At 44.8% G+C, this 25,378-nt stretch overlaps 1 protein-coding gene across 1 annotated transcript in view; it reads left to right on the plus strand.

Annotated features, from left to right (window-relative positions):
* The window catches only part of LOC122920785 (golgin subfamily B member 1-like), a 69,971-nt gene that overhangs the window by 16,226 nt on the left and 28,367 nt on the right, over nt 1-25,378 (plus strand). Inside the window, 12 exon segments of the mRNA XM_044270513.1 lie at nt 18-131; nt 2,694-3,003; nt 4,083-4,192; nt 4,363-4,480; nt 6,492-6,583; nt 7,517-7,667; nt 14,598-14,707; nt 16,362-16,482; nt 18,563-18,699; nt 18,939-18,980; nt 21,186-21,295; nt 21,418-21,586. Coding sequence (XP_044126448.1) covers nt 18-131; nt 2,694-3,003; nt 4,083-4,192; nt 4,363-4,480; nt 6,492-6,583; nt 7,517-7,667; nt 14,598-14,707; nt 16,362-16,482; nt 18,563-18,699; nt 18,939-18,980; nt 21,186-21,295; nt 21,418-21,586 — 1,584 coding nt within the window.

A 25,378-nucleotide genomic window follows, 5' to 3' on the forward strand; every position in this document is an offset into this window, starting at 1 on the left:
ACCTGCAACATTTACAGCTGCTCAAGGCCCTGAAGCAGAAACTTCACGAGGATGAAGAGGTCTTATCAGGAAAGAACCAAGTGATTGATGTTTTACAGAAGGAGCTGGATAATAAAGATCTGCAGATTTCTGTAAGTAATTAAGTACAAATTATTTACTGTTATCTGGTTACGAGCATATTCATAGATTTACCTTTTGAGTAAGGCTATTTTCACACTTGTGGCAGTGTGATCCGGCGGGCAGTTCCGTTGTGGGAACTGCCCGCCAGATCCGCCGATCTGGATGTGACTGAAAGCATTTGTGGATTTATGGATGCGGATCTGTCTCACAAATGCATTGCAAGAACGGATCCGTCTTTCCGCTTGTCATGCGAACAGACGGATCCGTCTTGTATCTTTTTTCACATTTTACGTAAGGACGGATCCGGCATTCAGGCAAGTCTTTAGTTTTTTTCGCCGGAGATAAAACCGTAGTATGCTATGGTTTTCTCTTTTGCCTGATCAGTCAAAATGACTGAACTGAAGACATCCTGATGCATCCTGAACGGATTTCTCTCCATTCAGAATGCATGGGGATATGCCTGATCAGTTCTTTTCCGGTATAGAGCCCCTGTGACGGAACTCTATGCCGGAAAAGAAAAACGCTAGTGTGAAAGTACCCTAAATAGCTCTAGGAGTATGACAACTTGGAGGTGTTGCCCACACAATTCTCAAGAGCGTAGATGCAACACACAACATACATATCCTGCCATTGTGTACATACAGCTTCTATGCAGACCTATGAGTCTCCATGGTTACAGACTACAAAAACCCAGTGTAGTCTGATCCTGCAGACAAGAAAGAGCAGAGGGAAGGGAGTAACACAGTTGCTGACTAAGCACAGGGTTTCCTGGCTTAAGCTATTGACATCTTTATAGCAGCTGTAACGGTAGGAGATTTTTAAGACTATTTGTAAAAGTTACTTAAAGTGCCAAGATAGAAATGTATTCCTTTTCGCACTGTCCAGTCAGTGGGGGGTCCAACTGCTGGAACTCACACCCTTTATAAAAGCTGGGGTCCTGTGCCCCTATGCAAATGAAGTGGGAAGTCAAGCATGTGTATTTCCAGCTGCCACTGAGCATGAATGGGGTAGCAGCAGACATGCTCGATTTGACGCTTCATACAGGGGACATGGGACCTCCGTTTTCAAGATCGATGGAGGTAGGGGAGAAACTTCTATCTTGGCACAACCCCTTTGAGTACCATTTTTCACCGGCTGATGATCAGAGGACCGATTACACTTTGAACCTGGTCATTGTCATCAATCAATGAACAATCAAGCAAGCAAACCCTCATGTAGTTTAAGTAGGCGTTAAAATCATTACTATAAAGCTATGCAAAGAAACCACAATTTTCCCTATGCAGCACGATCATTGTTCCATGTAAATGGAGCTAAACGAGAGCTGATCAGCATATTGTCAATCAGCGTGCTTTACCAGCAGAAAATCTGGCCGTGTGAATGGCCTCTAAGACCTAGTTCACATGTCAGTGTTTTGGACATTGATTTCTATCAGGGATTGTGAGCCAAAGCTAAGAGTTTAAAGGGGTTGTGTCACTTCAGCAAGTGGTAATTATCATGTAGAGAAAGTTAATAATAAGGCACTTCCTTATGTATTATAATTGTCCATATTGCCTCCTTTCCTGGCTGGATTCATTTTCTCCATCACATTTCATGCTGCTTGTTTCCATGGTTACGACCGCCCTGTAATCCTTTAGTGGTGGTCGTGCTTGCACACTATATAGGAAAAAGTGCCAGCTTCTCTGGTGGCCTGGACCATGGGAGCTCACTGGTGCTTTTTTTTCTATAGTGTGCAAGCACGGCCACCGCTGCTGAATTGCAAGGTGGTCGTAACCCCTGTAAACAAGCCGTGTATAATGTGCTGAAAAAATGAATCCAGCCAGCAAAGGAGGCAATATGGAGAATCACAATACATTAGTAAGTGCCTTGTACTAATTTTCTCTACATAATAAATACCACTTGCTAAAGTTAGACAACCCCTGTAAGGCATAATGGAAAGCTCTGCTTCTGTTCTGTGTTTTTGACCCTGGTTTTGGCTCACAATCACTGATGGAAATCACTGATTAAACACTGACAAAACGCTATGTGAGCTAGGCCTGATTTTATTTATTTTTTTCTTCTTTTAATTATACAGTAGACAAATAAAAATGCAAATGTAGAAGGACTTATAGTTACTTATGGGTATGTAGTTTTCTGTGTAGAGTTTTTTTTTGAGGGGTCATTCACCCACCCCCAGTTCCCCTAAATGTCCTAAAAGCAGCAAATAGCTCCTACACTCACCAGGTAATGCTCTGCGCTTTTCAGCTTTGCAGATCCAGTTCTCCCCACTGTTAGCAGGACTGCAGTGATGACATGATATCCACCCCACAAGACCGCTGCAGCCAGTCATTGTCCTCCATGGTATATAGCACAAGACTGCTGAGGCCAGTAATTTGACAGCAGCGATAATGTTGGGTAGACAGCTACGTCGACAATGCTCCCATCTAAATACAGATTAATGGTGAGGGCCAGAGCGGCTGCACTGGAAACAGAGGGGGGTTAAGTGATGCTTTTGGGATCTTCTTAATTTTAGCATATTTAATGGCATTGGGGAACTTTTTGAATAAGTCAGACAACCCACTTAACTCTTATTGCAGGAAATGGCAGAGAAATGCAGGCTTCTCCAGTCTGAGAAACAGAATTTGCATTCTAAGCTGGATGCGGAGAAGCATGTAATGAGAGCACAGCTTAAAGACATGATGGAGAAACATGAGACCGAAATGCGATCGCTCTCTCTCCGGCATAGCGCAGCCATGCAGGAAACGAAAGAGAAACACAAGGGGGAGATGCAGGAGAAATTTCAGACTATACAACAGCTTCAGAGCCAGCTTCAAGGCCTGGCGAGCCCAGGAGACGTCAGGGACACATCTGCCACAACTACAGACTCTGCGGTTATGAAATTACAAGGTAACAGAGTAAACTTAGTGTTACGCTTTGTCATCCTTCTGAAATACTGTGAAATTCCTCCAATCTGGCCCCCGATGGTCCTGAAATCCAGGTAATATTGAATGTGACAAGACTAGTAACGTGTTGGAAAATGACCTGATTGTCTGGTGTGAGTCATTGTCCTCTGTGGTTCTCGGGGCTCAATACCTTGTGCTTTAATGCATATTTATGTTCCAAGGGGTTCCACAGGATAGAAGGAGAAGCAGAGCATTGACAGCAGAAAAAGACCGCATGGTCCACCTAGTCTGCCCTTATAGGGGATAACTGTTAGATTGGAGCGGCTGGTTGGGCATGCGTGCGGTCACTCCATTCATTTCTTTGGGAGTTGCGGAGATAGCCGTGTGCTGTAATCGGCTATTTCCATAAATCTCATAGAAAAAAATGGAGAGTGTATGCCCAACCAGCCATTCCATTCATTGTGGGGGGTCTCGACAGGATACAGGGTCCCCGTTCTCGTCATCAGTGTGGGTCCCAGCAGTAGAACTCCCACCAATCTAATATGTATTCCCTATAAAGGCAGACTAGTTGGACCATGTGGTCTTTTTCTGCTGTCAAGCCTCTATATTTTTTTTTTCCTTCTATCCCGTGTTACCTAGGTACAGCTTTCTAGGCAGAATTTTACAGCAAGTCTATTTCACCTACCGTATTACTTTTTATATGGTGCTTAGGGCCTATAGAGCCATTACCCAGCTGCCATCTTATATTCAAGTAAAATACAACTCTACTGGGTTTTCCCATAAAAAAAACCATTTATCACCGGTCCCAGCACGCAGACCCTCAGCAATCCCGAGAACTGGGGTCCCACCAGTGTGAACAGTGCAGTAGTGCCCCTGGATGACCACTGCTCCATTCACTGCCTATGAGCCTGCAGAGTACAGTGCTCCACTATCTCCGGCGACCTCATAGAAGCGAATGGAGCGGGGGGTCAGACATACACATTACCCATCCATGGTGCTAAATGTTCTGTATGGGAAAGCCTTTATTGCTTGCACATACTGTTCACATTATTGCTTATAATGCAATTTTTTTCCCCCCTTTAGATGAAGTGAAGTTGAAAACCGAAGAGGCAAGTAAATCCGAAGCCAAATTCCTTAAAATGAAGGCATGGTCAAAATCTAAAATCAGGCAGCTGGAAGAAGAACTAAAAATTGTACAAGTACCGCTATCTTATGGCCTGTCTACATTTCTTCTCTCACTTGTGCCTGGTTCTGTACATAACGACTGTCCTCTAATCTCCATCCTCCGTCTCACATTACTTCCTGGAGATCAGCGCATCCGCTTACATCTTCTTTCCTTGTTTTGCATTGTTTTCTTTCATAGTCTGAAACAAAGAACCAGGAGCTGTCTGCCTTAACCGTGCGCGTCTATGCCCTGGAAGAGGAGAAGAAGGCTCTGGAGATGAAGCTGGAATCTGTCGCAGATTTGCAGTCATTTAATGGTAAAAGTCATTGTGACAATGTCATGTATTTGTCTTAGGTTTGCTGAAGGTTTATGTGGCCTCTTGTATCAAAACCACCTCTGAAGAAAGTCACCTTGTTGTCCACAGCAACCCATTCATCCTTGTAATGCAGTTTAGGAAAATGGAAACAACTCTGATTACTTTTGGCTGCTTCTTTGTAATAGATTTGATACGGGAACGCCATTGTGTAATCAGTACAGCATGCATCCCCTAGTCATGTCCAATCCTCTCATATACCCCTCTAGAGTTGTCAGGATACTGAATCAAAGGAGTTGATGAATTGTGGCTGAAGCTAAAACATCATTCTCTGATGTCATCCAGCAAGAGATATTGTAATTCTGCAGAACCCACAGACCTGCTGCACACATTCCCCTCCCCAAAAACTTTTTGGATGGGGCTATGTTTCCCCATTCCTTGCGAAAAGGCAGTGCTTATAGGGGTTGTCCAGTTTTCAGAAGGAAACCGGGCAACCCTCAGGATCCGCCTGCACTAATGAAGTGGTGCCTGAAAGATCCTGCTCCACCGCTTCAGTTCTCAATCTGCTTAGTGACGTCACATTGGCAAAATTTGACCGCTGCAGCCAATCACTCGCTTCAGCGGTGCACCCGACTATGCCAGCGATTGGCTGAAGCGGTCGCGTGTTGTTGATGTGACATCACCACTGCACCCGAGTAAACAGAGTCCGGCCGGATGAAACCCTTTCAAGTTTTTACTTTTAACAAACATAAATAATACCCTAAACAGGTCCAGAATAAAAGTATAGTAAGACAAAATACAAATATATAAAAATCTGTATTGCTGACAAATATTAGAGAGAAACAAATATTTTAAAGCAATACTGATTTATTTTATATATTTGTATTTTGTGTTACTATGGATTAATCAATGATGTCATACTTTTATTCTGGACCTGTCTGTTCTGTTGTTGACTATATATTTATGAATAAGGGTCCATACTGTAATTATTGTGGGCATATGTAGGTGATAATATAAATAAAACCCTATCCTATTATAGCTCCATACCCATATATTTTCTGAAAGTAGTCACCTGGCCCATCCTCAATATGGCGCCCAGCACTTTACAATCCTGGGCTTATTCCTGCAACATTGCATCAGAGAGTAAGGTTTTGTAGGGGGAAAAAAATAAAATAAAGAAAATGAACAGTTCATATTTGTGGCTACAAGTTTGACCCAAAGAGACACTTGTGATACAAAGTGCGTATTAGAGTAATTTTAGGGGAGTGTAACTGCTTATCATGTCACTGTCAATCAGAGAGCACATATCCTCGTTGAAGGGGTTTTTCTAAGGTATAGATACTGGTGGCTTATCCTAAGGATAGGTCATCAATATCAGATCGATGGTAACCGCTGACAGCCGTCACAGATAAGCTGATTGCAGAGGCCGCCCCACTGGAACTACCACAGAGAAGGGAGCCGGAAGCACAGCTCCATTCTCTGTGTAGTGTCCGTGCCGGGTTTCTGCAGTTTAGCTCCCCTACATGTGAATAAAAACTCCACGCACCACTACACAGAGAACAGAGCTGTGCTTCTGCCTCTGTTCTCTGTTTTAGTTTGGGGTCAGTGGAAGCCGTGAACAGCTGATCAGTGGTGTGCTGGGTGTTGGACCTCCACTGATCTGATACCTATAAACTCTGAACTTGATGGACTTATGTCTTTTTTTAATCGTATAACTATGTAACTCGGAAAACCCCTTTAATTAGTGACCCCCACTGAACTGATATCTAAAAACCCGGAAAACCCCTTTAATTTCCAAATATTGAACCTAGAATGTTGATGTCATTTGAAAGTTCAGATTCTTAGTTAGAATTAGATACCTTCTCTCTAGCCCTTAGATTCTAGGTGCTGCAGGCATTTAAGGTAATTTTGCATATGACCTTGGCAGTGAAGGGGTTAATTATCTTGAAAGTGTATCTTCACTTTGTCTAAGCTTGGCAAATTTATTTTATAATTTTTTTTTTTTTTTTGTTAGAACAACTGCTGACCAAGCTTGTCGTGTATGAAGAGCAGCAAAGGATACTGCAGGCGGATCTGGAACAGGTTGCTAAGAGAGCAGACTCGCAGGTGAGCTGCACACACACTCCTCTCCACTATTTCTGCACTGTGTTATGTGCTGATACCATCGAGTTAGATGTGAAGCTCTACACCAGGGCTGGGTAGCGAGCTCTGTTTGGGAGTCACAGTAAATGGTTAAAAGCGTAAGCTGCAAAAATTATTAGATCAGCCAAAGCATTGCAAATACCGATGGAACACTCACAGCATTATTAGGCCAATACACATTAGATGAACGCTGGCCGAACCTGCTAATTCTGGCAGGACCAGCTATGTATCTGATGTGTATGGGGGTGTCCTCAATATCAGGGAAAAGACTTGGACGGTTGGATTGTAACTTGCCTGATCTTATTTTCAAGGGAGATATGCCTCCACCGGAGATGTCCGGCAGTGGGCCATTCTCCTCTCCTTATTTAAAATACATGCATGCCACTTGCGGGAATCGCGGTCCGTGTGAGAGAGGGATCATGCGGTCTAGAATCCAGATGCGCATGGCAATATCATGATTGATAATGCTGTGTGCCTCTGCGTGACCTTTCTGTAACGGAATCATACTGACAGCTTTATGTCAGTATGATTGCACTACAGAAAGGTCAGACCGAGGCACACAGCATTATCAGTCATGATGTTGCCATGCGCTTCTGTATTCTAGACCGCACGATCCCTCTTTCACACGGACCGTGATTCCCGCAAGTGGCACGCTTGTGTGAAAGAGGCCTTGGAGTCGGAGCACCTCCTTCATCAGGCTAGTCCTGCATGTTTGCATGTAAAACAGAGTGGACTGCAGACATACTTCATGGATTCAGTTAGAGGTTCCTGGCGAGTTCAAGGATGCAGGATACAGGGAGCATCTGTCTAACAAACCATTACTGAACAGTTCATGTCATGATTTTATGATGCCTTGTCGATTGCTCTCTACACATGACCTTTGTGCAATGGTTTCAGACCAGTGAGTCCGGAAGCATGGACGAGCTGCAGAACCCTCTCCTGGAATGGAATGAGATGAGCCAGGAGATGGACATGACCCCGGATCAGGAGAGAGAAGACACATCGGTTATGGTCTTGAGGATGGCGCAAATAGAAGAGGAGAGAGAAGGTAATTTCTCCTATTACCATCACCAGATAAACTGTCATTGTCTAGGTGCAGTGTCTGGCACAGTGCCCCCGACTGTCTATTATCTAGGGTTAGCTTGGTGTTGGGTATCAAGTTTAAAATGAGTCAGCCATCCACAAGTAGCTGTGAAGGATTAACTTGCTGATGTACAAAGTGAGTGAGCGCCCTTGAATATCAATTTGCCTTTAAATCTAAATACGTCTAAAATTAAGTGCTGATTAATTGCATAGTGTTAAATGAAAGCTAGGGGGCGCTTATCAGCTTCCAGCATACAATACATATGTTGAGCTTGATACTAATAAACCTGTATGCATTAAGCTCCCCCTAGTGGTGGCTGCAGGCAAAAACAATCCTGTCATTTAACAGGTCTGTGCAGGTGATTTGGAGCTCTGTATCAGAACGGTGGAGCTCCAACCCCTCTAAAGATGTATTATAAATTGAATCAACATTTTGAGCCTAAAAACAACATGGTGGATACAAGTGTTTGGGCAGCTGTGGTCTCCAAATTGATCCAGGTTTCACCAAGTTCTATTTGGCTTGGTATGCTTTTCAGGGACACGTTTTCTTCTGTGTCTCTTAAAGGTACTCATTGCAATGAGATGCCCTGGTTGCCCACCACGCCTCCTCCTGAAACTATTAAAGGGGTTATCCAGAAGGAAAATATAACAGCCAAGGTGTCTAAAATGTAAAAAGATTAGACTTTATATACTTTATTGCTTAATGGTCCACCAGTCTTCCACGGTCAGCTTCGACACCTCTGCTTCTAGCTTGGTCTCGACACAGGAGAGCGCCTTCTAACTCCCTCCTGTGTCAGGGATATCCTTGTGGGGGGGCTCATTTCAGAAGCTTAGCCAGGCCCTATTTTTCCGTCTGTGCATCGGCCATGATGGAGAAGATTGAAATGATCCAAGGAGCCAGCCCCCCGCACACACAGCACCAGTGAATGGAAACGCTCTCCGGTGCCGAGACTAAGCTGGACGTGGAAGCGCCAAGACCGGGGACCTGGACCTTTGAACAAAGTCCATTAGTATCTCCAGTGGTTTAACACCATGGAAATGATTACCGTATTTTTTTCCTGCTGGACAACCCGACTCTTCTCTAATCTTGTTACTATGAGAGTGTGAGTGACAATCACTTTTTGCTCTTGTACCAACCGCTTTATTTTGATCATTTCCATGTTTGCTGCTGCAAAATGGGATTTGGCTTTGATTTTTCCTGAAAATTTTGTCCAATTTTAACGCACCAATTATTATCATAATTCTTTGGTGGTCGGGACTGCACATTAAAGGTCTAATCGGTGGGCGGTATTCACTATTCACAGTAACATCCACCAAACCGGTTATATGGGGATTATTACACCCTCCTTGGTAATTCGTAATCTCTCGCTTAAGAAAATCTTCAGTGGCGATAGGAGGAGAATTTTACACTTGGGAGCCACTAGAAAGAGCGACACTAGTGAATCCTTATTTTCAGTGAGTGCCATGTAATGGGATTGTGTCAGGAAGGCAACCCCATCTCTAAAAGTATCTGCAATAGGACCTATGAGTGTTGTAAAGGGTTTTTCATACGGGACCCCTATGAGCTAGAGCTGAAGGCCACTGAGAAGGGGGCAGGTTTAGTCACCCATTAATACGTTTTCTAGTGGCTGTGCATGATATTGCATCTTGGTCCCATAAACAGGACTGGGCTGCATTTACTAAGCACAGCCCATGTAATAAGGGTCCATTCACACGTCCGTAGAATGGGCCCGGATCTGCGGAACAAATCGGATCCGCAATACACTACTGACGTGTGAATGGACCCTAAGAGAGAGGACACACTGGAGTCCCGATCACCCCCTGCAACCCCACTCATAAGGGGTTGTAAGGGCTGGGAATGGATGCAGCACCACTCATATCACTAATATAGGCAACATCCGTCCACCGGGGGAAAGATGGCTTCTCCCACCCCTTACAACCTTTTCATCAGCTGTTCGGTGGGAGCGCCTTGAGTTACAACCCCATTGCACTGGTATTAATGGTCTATCTTAAAGGAGTAGTCCACTCTCTTACAGTTGATGGCCTACTCTAAGGATAAACCATCACTATCTGATTGGCGGGGGTCCGACACCCCACAGCTCTTCCTTTCTGCAGTAGCTCTGGCTTGCACTTCGGTGGAAGCAGCGCTGCAGTAGCACGAGCTATGTATGTAAAGCTGCTGCAGAACAGCTGATAGGGCAGGGGTTTATGGGGTCAGACCCCTACCAGTCAGATAGTAAGCGATCACTTGTAAAGGAGTGAATAACCCCTTTAAGGATAGGCCGTCCTGGACCCATTTAGATCACATTTCGGTTGTGTAATAATGCCTTAAAGGGGTTGGCCCATCTGGGACATATCGCTAGGGTATGCCATCAATGTCAGGTGTGGATCCCACCTCCTATCTAGATAACAGGGGGCTGAAAAAAAAGGAGAGCACACCGCACATGCACAATGTACTCTCCAGTCATCGCTATGCGAGTTCAAAAAATTACTTGTCCTTTTTAGTAATTCCCATAGTGGTGAATGGAGAGCACACTGTGCAAGTGCAGCCACCTCTCCATTCACCGCTATGGGACTGCCAGCTCTTTTTGGATCTCCCATAACAGTGAACAGAGGGTGGCCGTGCATGCACAGTGGGCTCTCTGTTTATTTTTGGGGTCCTGTTCTGCAGATGGAAGCAGGTCCCAGAGGTGGGACTTGCACCTATTTGACATTAATGGCATATACTAGCCATACGCTATCAGTGTATCCCTTTTAATTTTTCCCACTTGGGGTCCACGTCGTCAGCTCTCCCCAAACTGAATCTAGCTGAGGACTGTCTAATAAACCCCCTCACTATGATACCCCTTGTCTGTAGAGAGAGCTCAGTGCAGGCTTGTTGCTTTTCCAGTGTGGGCTGAGCATCACTCCATGTTCTTTCTTTGTTTTTTCTCCACCGTACAATGAGCTCCAGCGCTCAGCACTCCTTCCCTTCACTCCTCCACCTCACACTGTGATTTGATCAGCCACCAAGAACATAGTTTCCCATCAGTTTTGTGCATGCAGGTTCCTCTGTGTCGGTTAGAGCCGTACTGCTGTCTCGTTCCACCCTGAGCCTTATCTGGTGGTGGAAACAGTCAGCAGTATGGCGCTAGCTGTGTTTAGTTTTCAGTCTGGTTTCCATATTTATTTCTTTTTTTTAACATCATAACCAGTTTTATACTTTTTGATTTCATTTTTTTTGCCTTAGTTCTGATTTAACCAACTCACCCTCCTTGTCTGTGCTTGATTGTCTGCTAATCTTATGAAAGTGCAGGCTGGCTTTTCATGGAATGAGCAAATTTCGGATAATATTCCCAATGATGTCACCATACCTTAGAGCAGGGATCAGCACCCCCTGACACTCCAGCTGTCCTGAAACTACAACTCCCAGAATCCTCCTTTCACTTCTGTAGGAGTTACAAGAACAGTCAAGAATATGTGCATGCTGGGAGTTGTAGTTTCACAGAAGCTGGAGTGCCGAAGGTTGCTGATCCCTGCCTTAGAGCAAGGATGCCTTGGCTTTCAGCTGATGCAAAACTACAAGTCCCTGCATGCCCTGACAGCCTACAGCTATTGGCCTACAGCAGGGCATGATGAGAGTTGTAGCTTCACAGCAGCTGGAGTACCAACGGTTGCCGATCCCTGCCTTAGAGCAAGGATGCCTAACCTGCGGTCCTTTAGCTGATGCAAAACTACAAGTCCCAGCTTGCCCGGACAGCCTACAGCAGGGCATGTTGAGAGTTGTAGTTTTACAACAGCTGAAGGGCCGCTGGTTGAGCATCCCAGGAAATCTGTCCAGACCCCGCACCCTCCTCACAGTATATCAAGCACAGCTCCGTGCATTGTATAGTGGCTGTGCTTGGTATTGCAGCTCAGTCCCATTCACTTGAATGGAAATGAGATGCAGAAATGTCACGTGACATCACAGGAGGAGGAATAGGCTGCTTCGCTCTCCTCGCGGCCCCTTCCAACAGCCTATCGGCAGTTCCGAGGAGGACAGATTTAAAGTGATTTTCCGGATCCACCTTAATTAATCCTAACTTGCCTGCAGCACGTTTCCAATATACTTACTGTCTCAAAGCGGGATGGATTGGCCTCTCTGGAATTCAAACACATGAAGCGTCTTTCTTCGGAAATTCGTCATCCGTTGACGTCACATCCATCAGTCATAATGCCAGGTTTCCTGTCTGGTCTATGGACGGGCAAGTCACTTCCACAGCCCAGGAATGGGGGAGGTCCTTTGGTTGGGACCAGAATTAGTCGTCTCCCTGGCGCATGCGTAAACTTCTGAAGGCTCCTCATCTGTGCATGTGCCAAGGAGGCGAATAGATCAGGTCCTGTCCACAGCACCTCCCCCACCCTGGACTATGGAAGTGAAGTGTCCGTCCGAAGACCAGACTGGAAGCCTGGTGTTCAGACGTGTCTCGGCAGGTGTAGGGTTTCCAAAGAGAGCGGTGTCATCTACTGGTTTCCAGAGCCAATACACATAACTTCGAGTCGGATTGTATATTGGAACCTTTCTTCTGTAGCCAAGTAAAGGTGGGTTAATGGGCACCTCTGGGATTTGAAAAAAAATACTCTTTAACGTTAATTTTATTATCCACCTTTCATTATCGTGTCATTTTCAGGTCCAAAATTCTGTGCTGATAATTTAATATATCTTTATAGGGGGTTAAAACTTAGTTTTTCGGATACAGAGCTCCAAATCCTGTGCAGAGATAGTGTTGAAATGCTGAATTCAGAAGTCGCCACTGGGGGGAGCTGAAGAGCTTTTTTTTTTTTTTATATATATATATATATATATATATATATATATATATATATATATATATATATATTTATAGTTTATATTTTTTTTTAACCTATGTACAAGTATATGCAGTGAACTCCAAAGCTCCCCCTAGTGGCTGCTGCAGGCGGACAGAGTTTTATCATTTAACTCTGACTGTGTTGGGGATTTTGAGCTCTGTTCACTATAAAAGATATATTAAGACACTGATTCTTGCACAATTTCAGGTCCATCCTGATTTAAAGGGTGTGTCCAATGTCAGACTATAGCACACAAATCTCTTGGTGACCTCATTGGTTCCCATTTAATTAATGGGCTGGATTTTTTTTGCGTTCAGCCTCCAAGACGGCTTTTCTGTGCTGCATATAGGTGACATGCGCACTTAAACATGTGCTGATATGAGAGTCAGTAATTGGCAGTGAATCTCCAGTATCATCTGTGACTAGTTTCAGAATTGATCAAACCAAACTCTGGAGCTTGTGGACTAAATTAGACTTTTTATAGAGATTGAAAAGCCGACTGATTCTTTCTTCTGGTTAAAGCAAATGTGAGACTTTTCTGATAACTGAGTTCAGCGGGGGTTTAATACACCGGAGCTGCACTCCCTATTCTGCTGGTGCAGTCACTGTGTACATACATTACATTACTTATCCTGTACTGATCCTGAGTTACATCCTGTATTATACTCCAGAGCTGCACTCACTATTCTGCTGGTGCAGTCACTGTGTACATACATTACATTACTTATCCTGTACTGATCCTGACTAACATCCTGTATTATACTCCAGAGCTGCACTCACTATTCTGCTGGTGGAGGGAATGACTGTGTACATACGTTACTTATCCTATACTGATCCTGAGTTACATCGTGTATTATACTCCAGAGCTGCACTCACCATTCTGCTGGTGCAGTCACTGTGTACATACATTACAATACTTATCCTGTACTGATCCTGAGTTACAGCCTGTATTATACTTCAGAGCTGCACTCACTATTCTGCTGGTGGAGTCACTGTGTACATACATTATTTATCCTGTACTGATCCTGAGTTACATCCTGTATTATACTCCAGAGCTGCACTCACTATTCTGCTGGTGGAGTCACTGTGTACATACATTACATCCTTTATTACACTCCAGCTTTGTAAGCATCAAATGCTGAGAGATTTCAACTCTAAAACTGCCAATCTGCACTGCGCCTCTGGACTATAATACAGTACAGGATAAGTAATGTATGTACACAGTGACTCCACCAGCAGAATAGTGAGTGCAGCTCTGGAGTATAATACAGGATGTAAGATAAGTAATGCACGTAGAAAGGACGCTTTTCCTATAGATTGTTTAACCTGTTCAGAAGTGGACAAAGCCTTTATTGGCACTGCTTTGTGAACTGATTTGTGCACACAGTGGAATTACAATGACCAGGGACCAGACCCCCTCGTTCCTGATATCCGGACAGGCCCTTGTTGTCGGCAGCAGGATCCCTTCTGGACTCGGTCAGGCGGTCTCACTTCTGCTTCATCCGTTATCTTTCACTTCTCTTTGCATGATAACAATCACTGGATGAAATGAGCATTATGTCAGATGGCAAAACCGATGGGAATGTGCTGCTCACAAGTGTACAATTATCTGCTCTGAAGTTGTGTCTCATCTTCTGTGTGACTTTACGTGATCCATTTATAAACCGCTCACAATAGAATCCAATTGCTAATGAGTAATTTCCCTGGTTTGATGCATTGTGTCTCGTTTTTGTGACTTCCTCAGAATTAACAGATATTGTTTTCTGCACTAAACCGAGTTGCTTTCATTTATGTACTCCGCTGCATAATGATATGTATTGATTTTGCCTCCCTTTAAATTGACGGAGGCGGCTAACCTGCACGATGTAACACTTCATAACACAAACCCCATGCAGGTTTCGGGAACGGTTTGGTCAATCATAGTCTTTTGGCGTGTTTTTTTTTTTGTGTGTAGATGGGGGAGGGGGTGACAGGTTAAATGTGGTGGAGCTTTGATGTAAATTGCTTTCCTGTGGCACAAAACTGATTGAGGATGACTGGTTCTTTCCTGGCTGCTCCGATCCAGCCATGGACTCAGGGCAGGTGGAACTGGAGGAAGAGCTGAGCGCAGCTCGAGGACAGGGGAAACTGAGGACGGCGCGGAGGAAAGGCAGCAGCGGGTCCTCCAAAATACAGGTTAGTGGACGACTGACCAAACACGCTTATGTAGTCTTGTGTCTGCAGGCCGCCCTGGAGCCCTAAAGGGAAGTAGTTATGTATGAATACACTGAGCAGTGTCCATGTATATGTCAGTTACGTGATCACAGACCGTGGGGATGAGAGGAGGACACCCAAGAAAGGCAGCACTGATTGGATTAGGGTTGTCTCGATACCAAAATTTGGATTCGATTTCGATACCATAAAAAAGTATTGCGATAGTCGATACCATTCGATACCACGCAGAAATAAAATAAAACACAAAAAAGCCTTTTGATTAGATATTGATTTGATAAGATGGAGATACTGGGCTGCTCAGCCTAGTATCGAAAAAATTATAATCCTGGTAACGAATCAATACTGGTATCAAAGTATCGATTGGGTATTGAATTTTCGATACTCAAGACAACCCTAGATTGGATAGAGTGAGACTGTGCAGGTACACCCCCCCCAATAGCAATTCATTCATAACTTCTAGTAGAAATAATAAAGGAACGGCACAACATAGAGCCGTAAGGAATAGATGCTTCCAGAATTGCTATTACATGGGGGATGCATGGAGCTATTAAAACAGGCATGTCAGGAGCGGTGAGAGGTCTTCTTTAAAGTCCTACATTACCTGATGGCCTCTGGTCCCACTCTCTGCACTTTTGGGGAAGTAGCATTTCCTTTACCTTGGCCGCTGGAGGGAAAACGTAGTATTACGTGGTGGCCATTGAAAAAGGTGGCCGACCTTGTAATAAAAGGATGGCCCGAGTGCACCAGAATGGGAGCTGCCCGTACATTCTGGCTTATAGAAGTGGTTCCCGAATGGCCATCCATATGCCTTAATGGGGAGCTTGTGTCATCATGACATTGCAGGAAATTTACTGGTATACACCAGGCACAATCCCTTGCAGGGCTAGGTCAGCTGAATACCCTTCACTTAGTGATTCATTTATTTCACCATAGAGAAAAAGTAATCTATATACAAATGAGCAGTTAAGTGCACTAAGGGCGGACCCAAGCTCCTGTGAGCACCTTGGCTCCTCATGCTTCTTCTGCCAGCCCTTCCTTTTCCTTTTTGATTGACAGGTCCATGATCCTGCATTTTAATCTTGCCTGGACCTGTCAATCAAGAAGACAAGGGAGGGGCAGGCAGAGGAAGCAGGAGGAGCAAGGGGGCACAGAGTGGCTTGGGCCCGCCCTCAGTGCACTTAACTGCTCATTTGCATATAGAGTAAACATGCTTTTATCCAGTTATGCCCAAATATAACCGTTTGAACCATCGTTAAGCCTTAGGCTAGTTTCACACTAGCGCTAAAATTATCCCTCAGGCTGTTTCAGTACCTTTCCCTGTCAGAGCCCATTGACGATACGGGGTTTCGGCATCATTGACGAGATTTGGCCGGACAAAAACTGCAGCGCCGGGTCCCATTATAGTCAGTGGGGCCTGGAGGTCCTCTGGCCCCCTTCCCCCAGGTTATGCTGGGCGCGATGAGCTTTGGCAGGCTGTTCCTCTACCAGAACAGCGTGCCTGAACAGATCAGCGCTTGTGTGAAACCAGGCTTATTCCATTTTCTACTGGTTTATACTGGGACAAACAACCGTTATATTTACACAAGCCTGATCTACCAATTTACATTTCGATCAGGATGAATTCAGCTTTGGAAGCAGGAGCTTTGAAGACCAAAACCTCACTACGGAAAGCGGTGAAATAGTCGAGGGCGAGAACATGGGAGGTTGGTGGCCTGAATACGGTTCTTCAGACTCAGGTGTGACCCCACTAGACAGTTTATTAACCCCTTCTCTGACCCGCCTGGCAGACAAGGGGTGGAGCATGCACTGCATCACATTTTATTTAAATTTTTTGTGCCACAGTTTTTATTTTTGTGTGCGCTGACTTGTTGGTTCCTAACACGTTAAACGTTTTTTTTTTTTTTGTGATTATTTTAATCATTTATTTGTTTCTTTTTCATTTTGAGGCATGTGCAAGCTGGATGAACTGCCTAGTTTGGCGCTTGGGTTTTGTGCCACGTTTGGTATTATGCCGTCTTTGTATGTTTGTTGAAGCTTTTATGTTTTACGCTACTTTAAATTGGACCAGACACGTCTGTTGTAGTTCCCTGCTACTTGCATTCCCCATGTAATAACAATTCTGGAGCATCTATTGTTATGACTTTATGATGTGGCATTCCTCTATTATTCCTGCTGGAAGTTATCAATGAATTACTAGCAGTCTTTCTGAGTGTTAGCAGTTGGCGGGGGGGGGGGGGGGGGGTCCCCCTGCACAGTCTGCCCCTGCACAGTCTGCCCCTGCACAGTCTGCCCCTGCACAGTCTGCCCCTGCACAGTCTGCCCCTGCACAGTCTGCCATCAGCAGCACTGATTGGATAGTATCAGACTGTGCCATGACACACCCTCCACTGGTGACACCCGTCTGGACCCTCACTGCAAACTGCTAGTAATTCATTTATAACTTTAGCAGGAATGATAAAGGAATGGTTTAACAGAGTCATAAAAATAGATGCTCCAGAATTGTTATTACATAGGGGAAAGCAAGTATTTACTAAAACATACATGTCAGGAGAGGGGACGGTTCCTCTTTAAGGGGTTGTGTCATCATGACAGCCCTGGTCTATATGCACTATAGACATATGGCAGTCATGGGGAGCCGTCCTATTCAGAGCAGAATGTTGGTGCAGATGGGGGGGCTTTTGCTCGGACAGGACTTGGCCCATCCATGTATTACATGGATGTTCAATCCTGTAAATTGCCAGCATGTATGTAACGGTACGTTGTATGGCCAGCAGGAGCTACCCAGTTTTGCATTGCACATAACTGCGCTCACTGGCTCATTGCAGTCTCCCCATTGCTGTCACTCGTCAGAAGTTAGCCTCACAGCCCAATTACACCTAGTCTATAGTCGGCCTCCCCCCAGCCAGCTTCCATGTACCCATAGTCACCTCTTTATACAAGGGGTTTGAATTGTAAAGGCCTTGAAACCGACAACCCCTGGAGTCCTAAACTGTGCCCCTGAAAATAAAAAGACCCCAAAACACTCAACAGTCCTCAGTCCAGCCTGCCAATTCAGGACCAGAAAGCGTATCGGTCCCATGACCATTGCAGCAAATCGCAGGCCTCTGTGGTCACAGCAGCTTGAATGTCAGAGCCACGGTGTAACATTTAACCCGCTGTGAATGCTGAGGCTTGCGATTGGCCGCTGGGGTCACGGGACTAAGCCGTGCCATGGTCCTGCAGGTACCAGAAGAGGCCGGAAAGGCGCAGCAGCAGGACTGCAGACAGGTGAGTGTTTATTTGTTAGTTTTTTTGTTCAGGGGCGCAGATTAGAACCCCTGGAGGGTTGTCGGTTCCAAGGCCAGACAAACCCTTTAAGATATATTTTGTGTCCCTTTTAAGAAAGCTTGACAATTTAAAATAAATTGCTGCAAATTTTCATTTATAAAAAAAAAAAAACAATATAAATTGGTTTATATTTATTTCTCAAAGCTTGTCTCCGTGTTGGCTTGCAACGCAAAATAGAAAATGCAGGAAATTTCTTTGATCTGGTAACCAGTAGTTTAGAAATTCGGCATCCAGTGCCCCACCTTCATCCAGGACCTGGAAGATACTGTCCTGTTAGATTACATTGGTTTATTATCTTCTCTTTCACACTATTCACCTCCGTCTAATACTTGCACATTCTTTCATGAGCCCACTAATGCTGGTTTAAAGGAATTTTTTCTGCAAAAGCTCTTGCTGTCTGCCATAACGTTCAATATAATCCAATAAATATGATTACAATAGTGTTTTATGCATTTTGGCTATCTGTCTGATATCTTGTGTAACATACAGGGTTGGGATTACGAGCGGTTGTGCAAGAGCTGGAGATGGAAAGAAATCAGCTGCAGGAGCAGATAATGACCCTCGAAGAGCGATGTCAGGAGCTGGAAGACCGGTTACAGCTCCAGCTTCGCATTGAATCCTTACAGGTTGGTCTTTCCTATCCTCCAAGTTCCACCGAGCACATGGGTGTTTGCAGGACACAATGGGCATGTTGCATATTCATGATAGCCTGGCGTATTAATCGGCCTGCTCCACATCACTGCGTACTGAGCACCGAATGAATGTCATTGTCCATGTCTCTTAGAAGATGTGATTATGTAGCACTAGATGACGATTCTGCATCTGCTTCGTTATATGGCTCTTGTAACCAAGCCTTTTAACACAGGTAACATTTGATGTAGATGAAGAGACGCCGTCCTTTCCCCAGGTGTGTGGTGCTTGTTGCAGGTCACTTGCGTGTGAGGTGTGAACCCGAGGATCTTAACACTGCTTTGGTGTGGCTGCGTCACTTATCATGTTTGCGTTGCTCCCTTTTACCTTTGCGTTTGAGGTGCCGCTAACCAGTAACACATTAGAATACAACCTAGCAGCAAATTACAGTACAATACATGTGGATGGGGGCTCGAAAACTCCACCTACATGTAGCAGGAAATATTCTGTGCCAAAAATGAGCATGCCACGGATTTGCAAATCCACTGCATGCTCATTATGTTGCAAAAATGCAGATTTTCACAATTTTAACCCCTTTAGTGTATAGGGCTGAAATTTATGCATCAAAATCTGCAGCTGGAAAATTCCACCAGTTACGTGAAAGTGGGGCACAGGCAGAGGATGACGTAAAATAGCAAAATAAGCATTACTTACCTTTTGATTAGCTGCTGCTGCTCCATCGCTGGTCTTTAATAATTTAGCGCTCAGGAGACTTTGACAACGTTTGGCAGCTGCTGCCAATCACTGGCCTCAACAGCTTACGGGCTCGTTCACAGAAAAGGTTTTTTGCGTTCCGTATACGGGCCGTTTTTTGCGTTCCGTGTACGGAACCATTCATTTCAATGGTTCCGCCAAAAAAACTAAATGTACTCCGTATGCATTCAGTTTCCGTTTTTTCCGTTCCGTTCAAAGATAGAACATGTCCTATTATTGCCCGCAAATCACATTCCGTGGCTCCATTCAAGTCAATGGGTCCGCAAAAAAAACGGAACACGTACGGAATGTACTCCCTATGTCTTCCATATCCGTTCCGTTTTTGCGGACCCATCTATTGAAAATGTTATGCCCAGCCCAATTTTTTTCTATGAAATTACTGTATACTGTATATGCCATACGGAAAAACGGAACGAAACCGGAAACGCTACTGAAACAAAAAAATACGGATATGTTAAAAACGTCCCGCAAAACACTGAAAAAGCCATACGGTTGTGTGAACGAGCCCTACCTCTGAGACAAGTGATTGGCTGCAGTGGTCACGCGTTGGGAATGTGGAGTCAGCACTGCAGCCGTGTCCTGCTGAAAACTTGAAATGGCGACGGTGGAGCAGTGGACAATTCAACGGGTAAATACTGCTTATTGTTAGTTTATGCCAACCGCTGCCTGCACCCCACTATTTCCTAATCCAAAACAGCCCCTTTAATAGAAGTTAAGAAGTTTGCTCAGGCTTCATGGCATTTTCCATGCAAGAGGCCACAACTTGGCATTTATGTGTTGCCAGTATTATCCCAATGGATCTGTCTGCAAAACAGAATGCAAGATGGCGGCATGATTTATATGGCCTTTCCCCAGGAGGAGGCATATGCTAAATGGCAATGTTATGCAATAGACTTTAAAAAGGTCCTAATAGATTCTTATTAAAGGGCCATAAACTGCTTACTGCTAGGATATGCCATCTCTTTCAGATACTGGGAATGAAGGGGCTGAATGCTCCTTTAGAGACTTGACCCCATCAAAGTTTGGCTGTGTGGCCCCATTCCCTTGAATGGTGTTGTGCTTAGTCCTGTGTCTGATCTGTGATCTGCTGTTTGAGAAGGCACCAATCAGATACTGATTACCTATCCTCAGGCTAGGACTCAGTATCTGATCTGTGGGGTCCAGGGCCCCGATGATCTGCTGTTTGCGAAGGCACCGCGCTCTGAGTAGCGCTGTAGCCTTCAGTCACATGGCTTAGGAGCTGCTCAGCCCCGTTGAAGTGAATGGGGTTGAGCTTCGATCCCAAACACAGCGCTATCAAATGGACGGTGCTATGCTTGGTAATCTGCGAGAAGTCCATGGCGCTATTGTGAGCACCAGTGCCTTCTCAAACAGCTGATCGGTGGGAGTCCCGGGTGTCGGACCCCCACCGATCAGATACCGAGGACCAGGTCACCAGTTCAACAATCCCAGAAAACCCCTTTAAGTAAGTGGATGAATCAGGTATAATCTTGCATTAGTCCCATTACACTAAAGTGAGACATGTGATTGGAGTTCTTAATTCTTCTTTATCACGCGAGTTCACAGCTCTGTATGGTTTTGTCTCACAGAGGTGACAGGTTTATGGGATGTTGGGACATATTTTTATTGTGGATTCTCACAGTTCCACAGATATGCCATCCCTTCATTTCTGTTTCATGGAGAAAACTCCCACTATCCTTTATTGCAGAGTGACAACGAGCGCTTCCAGACCCAGTTGGCCCAGATTCGCCAGCAGCAGAGTCAGGAGGCTGAAAAAAACCATGACCTCGTTTCCACCTTGAATGATCAACTAAAAGGGTATTGTGTCCTCCTACTTTTAAGGTGGTAGTAGATGTTTTAATACAGCAGTATAACAATCAATTGCATTTTGTATGACATTTTTGTATGTGTGCCACTAACTTGCAATATATATTTTATAGCCTGACGAACAGGAACGCATTTCTTGAAAATGCTATTGTGGAAAAGGAGCAAACTATTGTGGAAGTAACCGGGAAGCTGGAGAAGCTGAACAGAGTCTCCAAAACGCTGCAGGAAAAGGAGGCCCTGGTCAAAGAGCTGCATGAAAAACTGGATCAGTATGAACATCAGGTCAGCGAGTCATTCACTTCAGCTCGGTTCTCTGCTCAGTATGGCCACTGCTTACATTACCCGCATGCTATATGCTGTGGAACGCTGCTTTTTCATTTTTACTGTGCTTAGGGTACTTGCGTTTTTCTTTTTCGGCATTGAATTCCGTCCTAGGGGCTCAATATCGGAAAAGAACTGATCAGTTATATCCTTATGCATTTTGATGGAGAGCAATCCGTTCAGGATGTCTTCAGTTCAGTCATTTTGACTGATCAGGCAAAAGATAAAACCGCAGCATGCTACGGTTTTATCTCCAGCCAAAAAACCTGAAGAATTGCCTGAAAGCCGGATCCGGCATTTTTTTCCATAGGGATGTATTAGTGCTGGATCCGGCATTCAAAATACTGGAATGCCGGATCCGTCCTTCTGGTCTGCGCATGTGCAGACTGAAAAAAAAGGTGAAAAAAATAAATGCCGGATCCGTTTTGCCGGATGACACCGGAAAGACGGATCTGGCATTTCAATGCATTTTTCTGAATGATCAGGCATTTTTCAGACTGATCAGGATCCTGATCAGTCTTACAAATGCCATCAGTTGGCATACGTTTTGCTGGATCACTCTGCCGCAAGTGTGAAAGTAGCCTTAGCATAAGGCTTCATTCACACCTGGTCTATCAGACTGACATAATAGTGGCCCCACACACCACATTGAGTGCGTCATTTTACTAAATGATGCATTTTTGATGGAATCTGCGCCTGGACTGTGACACATACATGTGAACGTTGCCTTAAAATGCTACATCTTTCAAGCCCTTTGCCTTTACCCTCATTTGGACATCCACTGTGCATGATTAAGAGTGCAAGGGAAATGTGGCGGAGGCTCAGGAGCTGAACTGGTGCCAGGTGTGTCACACAGCCAACAACTGTTGACCACGATAGAAGAGAACCCAGATGCCGGTTATTTAATCCCTCCAATGCTGCGGTCAATGGCGGCGCCTGAGCGGTTAGAGAGAGGGATATGCTCCCTCTGTCCTCTGATTGCCCTCCTCCCCGCAACTAGATTTTGGGGTGCCTGCCATGTGGGTATAACTATTACACCCCAGGGCTCCAGATGGCGACCAAAATGGTCGCCAATGCGACTTAGAACTGCTAAATGGCGACAAGACTTTGTAGTCTTGTCGCCATTTGCGCCTAGACCCTCCGCTCGCTGCTCTGCCTCTAAGAAAAAAAAGGCTTTCATCCAGCAGACAGACGCACGCTGCAGACGTCTGCTGGGTGAAGCTCCGCCCCTCAGATTACCCGGCATAGAGGGTGGGCGTGGCTTGTGCTCCCGCTTCCAGCAGTCCGGCAAGTTTTGAAGTTGAGTCTGTGCTGTGACGCTGAGCTGCTGGAGACATTTCAACTAGGGCCGCACAGTCCACGGCTGATAACACGAGGCGAGTCACCCGTATGCAGATTTATTAGTGTGTTTTATAGGACTGGGTCCTTATGGGGTCACAAGGAGAAGGCAGAGATCCGTAAGAACAAGTATAAGCACCGGCTGTGCTGCTTTAACACTCGCTGTCCTGGTCTGCATAGCACTGCCGGGGTTGCATAGCATTATATTGATTTATGATGCTATGTAACCCTTAGAGGTCTGGAATGTACTGGATAACACTGACCTAATGCGGTCAGTGTTATCCAATACATTCCAGAACTGTAAGGGTTACATAGCATTATATTGATTTATGATGCTATGCGACCCCGGCAGTACAGAGCTCCTGCAGACAGACTCCGGTGTGAAACCAGCGCAATCCTATCAATGCACAGACTAGTAACCATTTCTGATCATAAATCATATAATCTATTCCCCTTATTTCACAAGACCAATATTCACTTCCACATAGGGAATAGCAATCGGATGTCAACCTTCCCGTCAGTCCGTGTTACTGCTGGCAGAATGATAAAACGGTGGGACTCCCCGGCCTAGGGGTTCGCTCAGCAGTCCCAAGGCACGCAGATTGACAAGGAGAGATTCCCGCCTATACTGCGCACGTTCTAGAAAAGGAGGGCGATGTCCGTGCACGGCTCCTTACTGACACGGGAATGATGGGCAGAGAGCCCTTAACTGCTCCTTTCTGTGCCAAAGGAGGGAAAATGGCACTGAAGCAGCCTATAAGGGGTTAAGCGCAGGCTAGTTCAGCTGCCAGAGGAGGTCCCCTAGCTTTCCTACATCTCTCCTTGCTGGCAGTGAATGGAAACCTTTAAGGTTGACATTCACAGACTGAATGTCCATGTCCAGCCACAGTTACACAGTGAGCAGCACTAGAATATGGCAATCTTTCCTCAAGAAACAGCAAACAAGAGGTTTTCATTCACTGACCGGCAAGCAGAGGGGTTGAGAATAAAGAGTAAAGCTCGTGAAGTATTATATTTTTATCTGTTATATTTTTTCTTAATGTAAAAAAAAAAAAAGCTGCCCTCCCCCCACCGTCATACTGGTCCCGTCAACACGTGATGCCCGCTGATGTGGTCACTGGTTGCAGTGGCGACTCTCAAGTGATTGGCCTTTTAAGGAGTGCAGTGGGGATAGTTTATTTGAACCCATTCTGTGTCACATATAGAAAAATACTGTTTTAAAACCCCTTAAAGAAAAATATTAAAATTACTCCTTAAAAGGTTTGGATACACTAATTTCTGGACCTCTGAGACTGGCAGGACCTTTGTTGGTGACCATACTTGCCTGATGCCCAGTGCGGGGTCCCGGCTCATCTGCTCCCCAGCCTTTGTTGCTTGTCTTGAGTCCCTTCATGAAAACCTCCTATTTGACGGCGTTACAGCCAATGACTGACCACTGCTTCCCGTGCATTATGTTAAATGGTCATGTGATGCAAGGGGAGCAGATCTCCACCATGGCCAGAGATTGTCTTGATGCCACTGCAGCCAAACATTTTCATGGGGAAACCCAAGACAAGAAGCGGAGGCCGGGAAGCGAATTAGCCGGGACCCAGCACCTAGGGATTACCAACATGAATCTGGCTAGTCTGACAGGTCATGGAAATGAGTGTACAACTCCTTAAACTGCGTGGGCTGTAGCTTAGAAAACCCCATGCTCCTAAGCATCCCAGCTATATTATATGTATTTTAAATTTGGCGACTAAAAATTTCATTTGGCTCCTAAATTTTTCAGGTTAGGAGCCAATGGCTCCTTGATATTTTTTTTTAGTCTGGAGCACTGCACCCTGTCAGAGGCAAGGTGTAATAGGATAATGGTAAAATCACTATACGCTGTGATACAGAAGTTTAAATGATCACAGGTTCAAGTTCTCTAAGCTAAGAAAGACCAATTATAAACCTTTATCCCATTTATTATATAAAAACCCTAAACATCAAAAAATTAGATATAATTGGTTTCACCACATTTTATTACAATAAGCACCGTAGGAAAAAAGAAATGTCCAAGGCAAGTATTGCTATTTTTTGGTCACCTCATCTCCCAGAAAAATTCAGGTGACTTAAGCGTGCAAGGGATTGCATATAGGGAGCAAATGTAATCTAATATTAATGTTCAGCTTTAGTCTGGCCGGCTCTAGGGGCCGAGCGGCAAGACTTTCTTCAGTTTTAGGTACTGCGGCAGTTTTGTGTCTTTGAGTGATAGGATTTCTCTTTGTATGGTCAAGGTCTATAGACATGATTCTCCAAATTTCACTTAGATGGTTGGAACGAGGACTGCTTGCGGTCTGGCTTTATAATATGTTGAGATTTATGGCAACTGAAGAACCACTTATTGAAATATTTTGAAAATGGATTTTCATGTTCTACCTTTCATGCTTC

This window comes from Bufo gargarizans, chromosome 10, assembly GCF_014858855.1.
Source record: "Bufo gargarizans isolate SCDJY-AF-19 chromosome 10, ASM1485885v1, whole genome shotgun sequence".
NCBI lineage: Eukaryota > Metazoa > Chordata > Amphibia > Anura > Bufonidae > Bufo > Bufo gargarizans.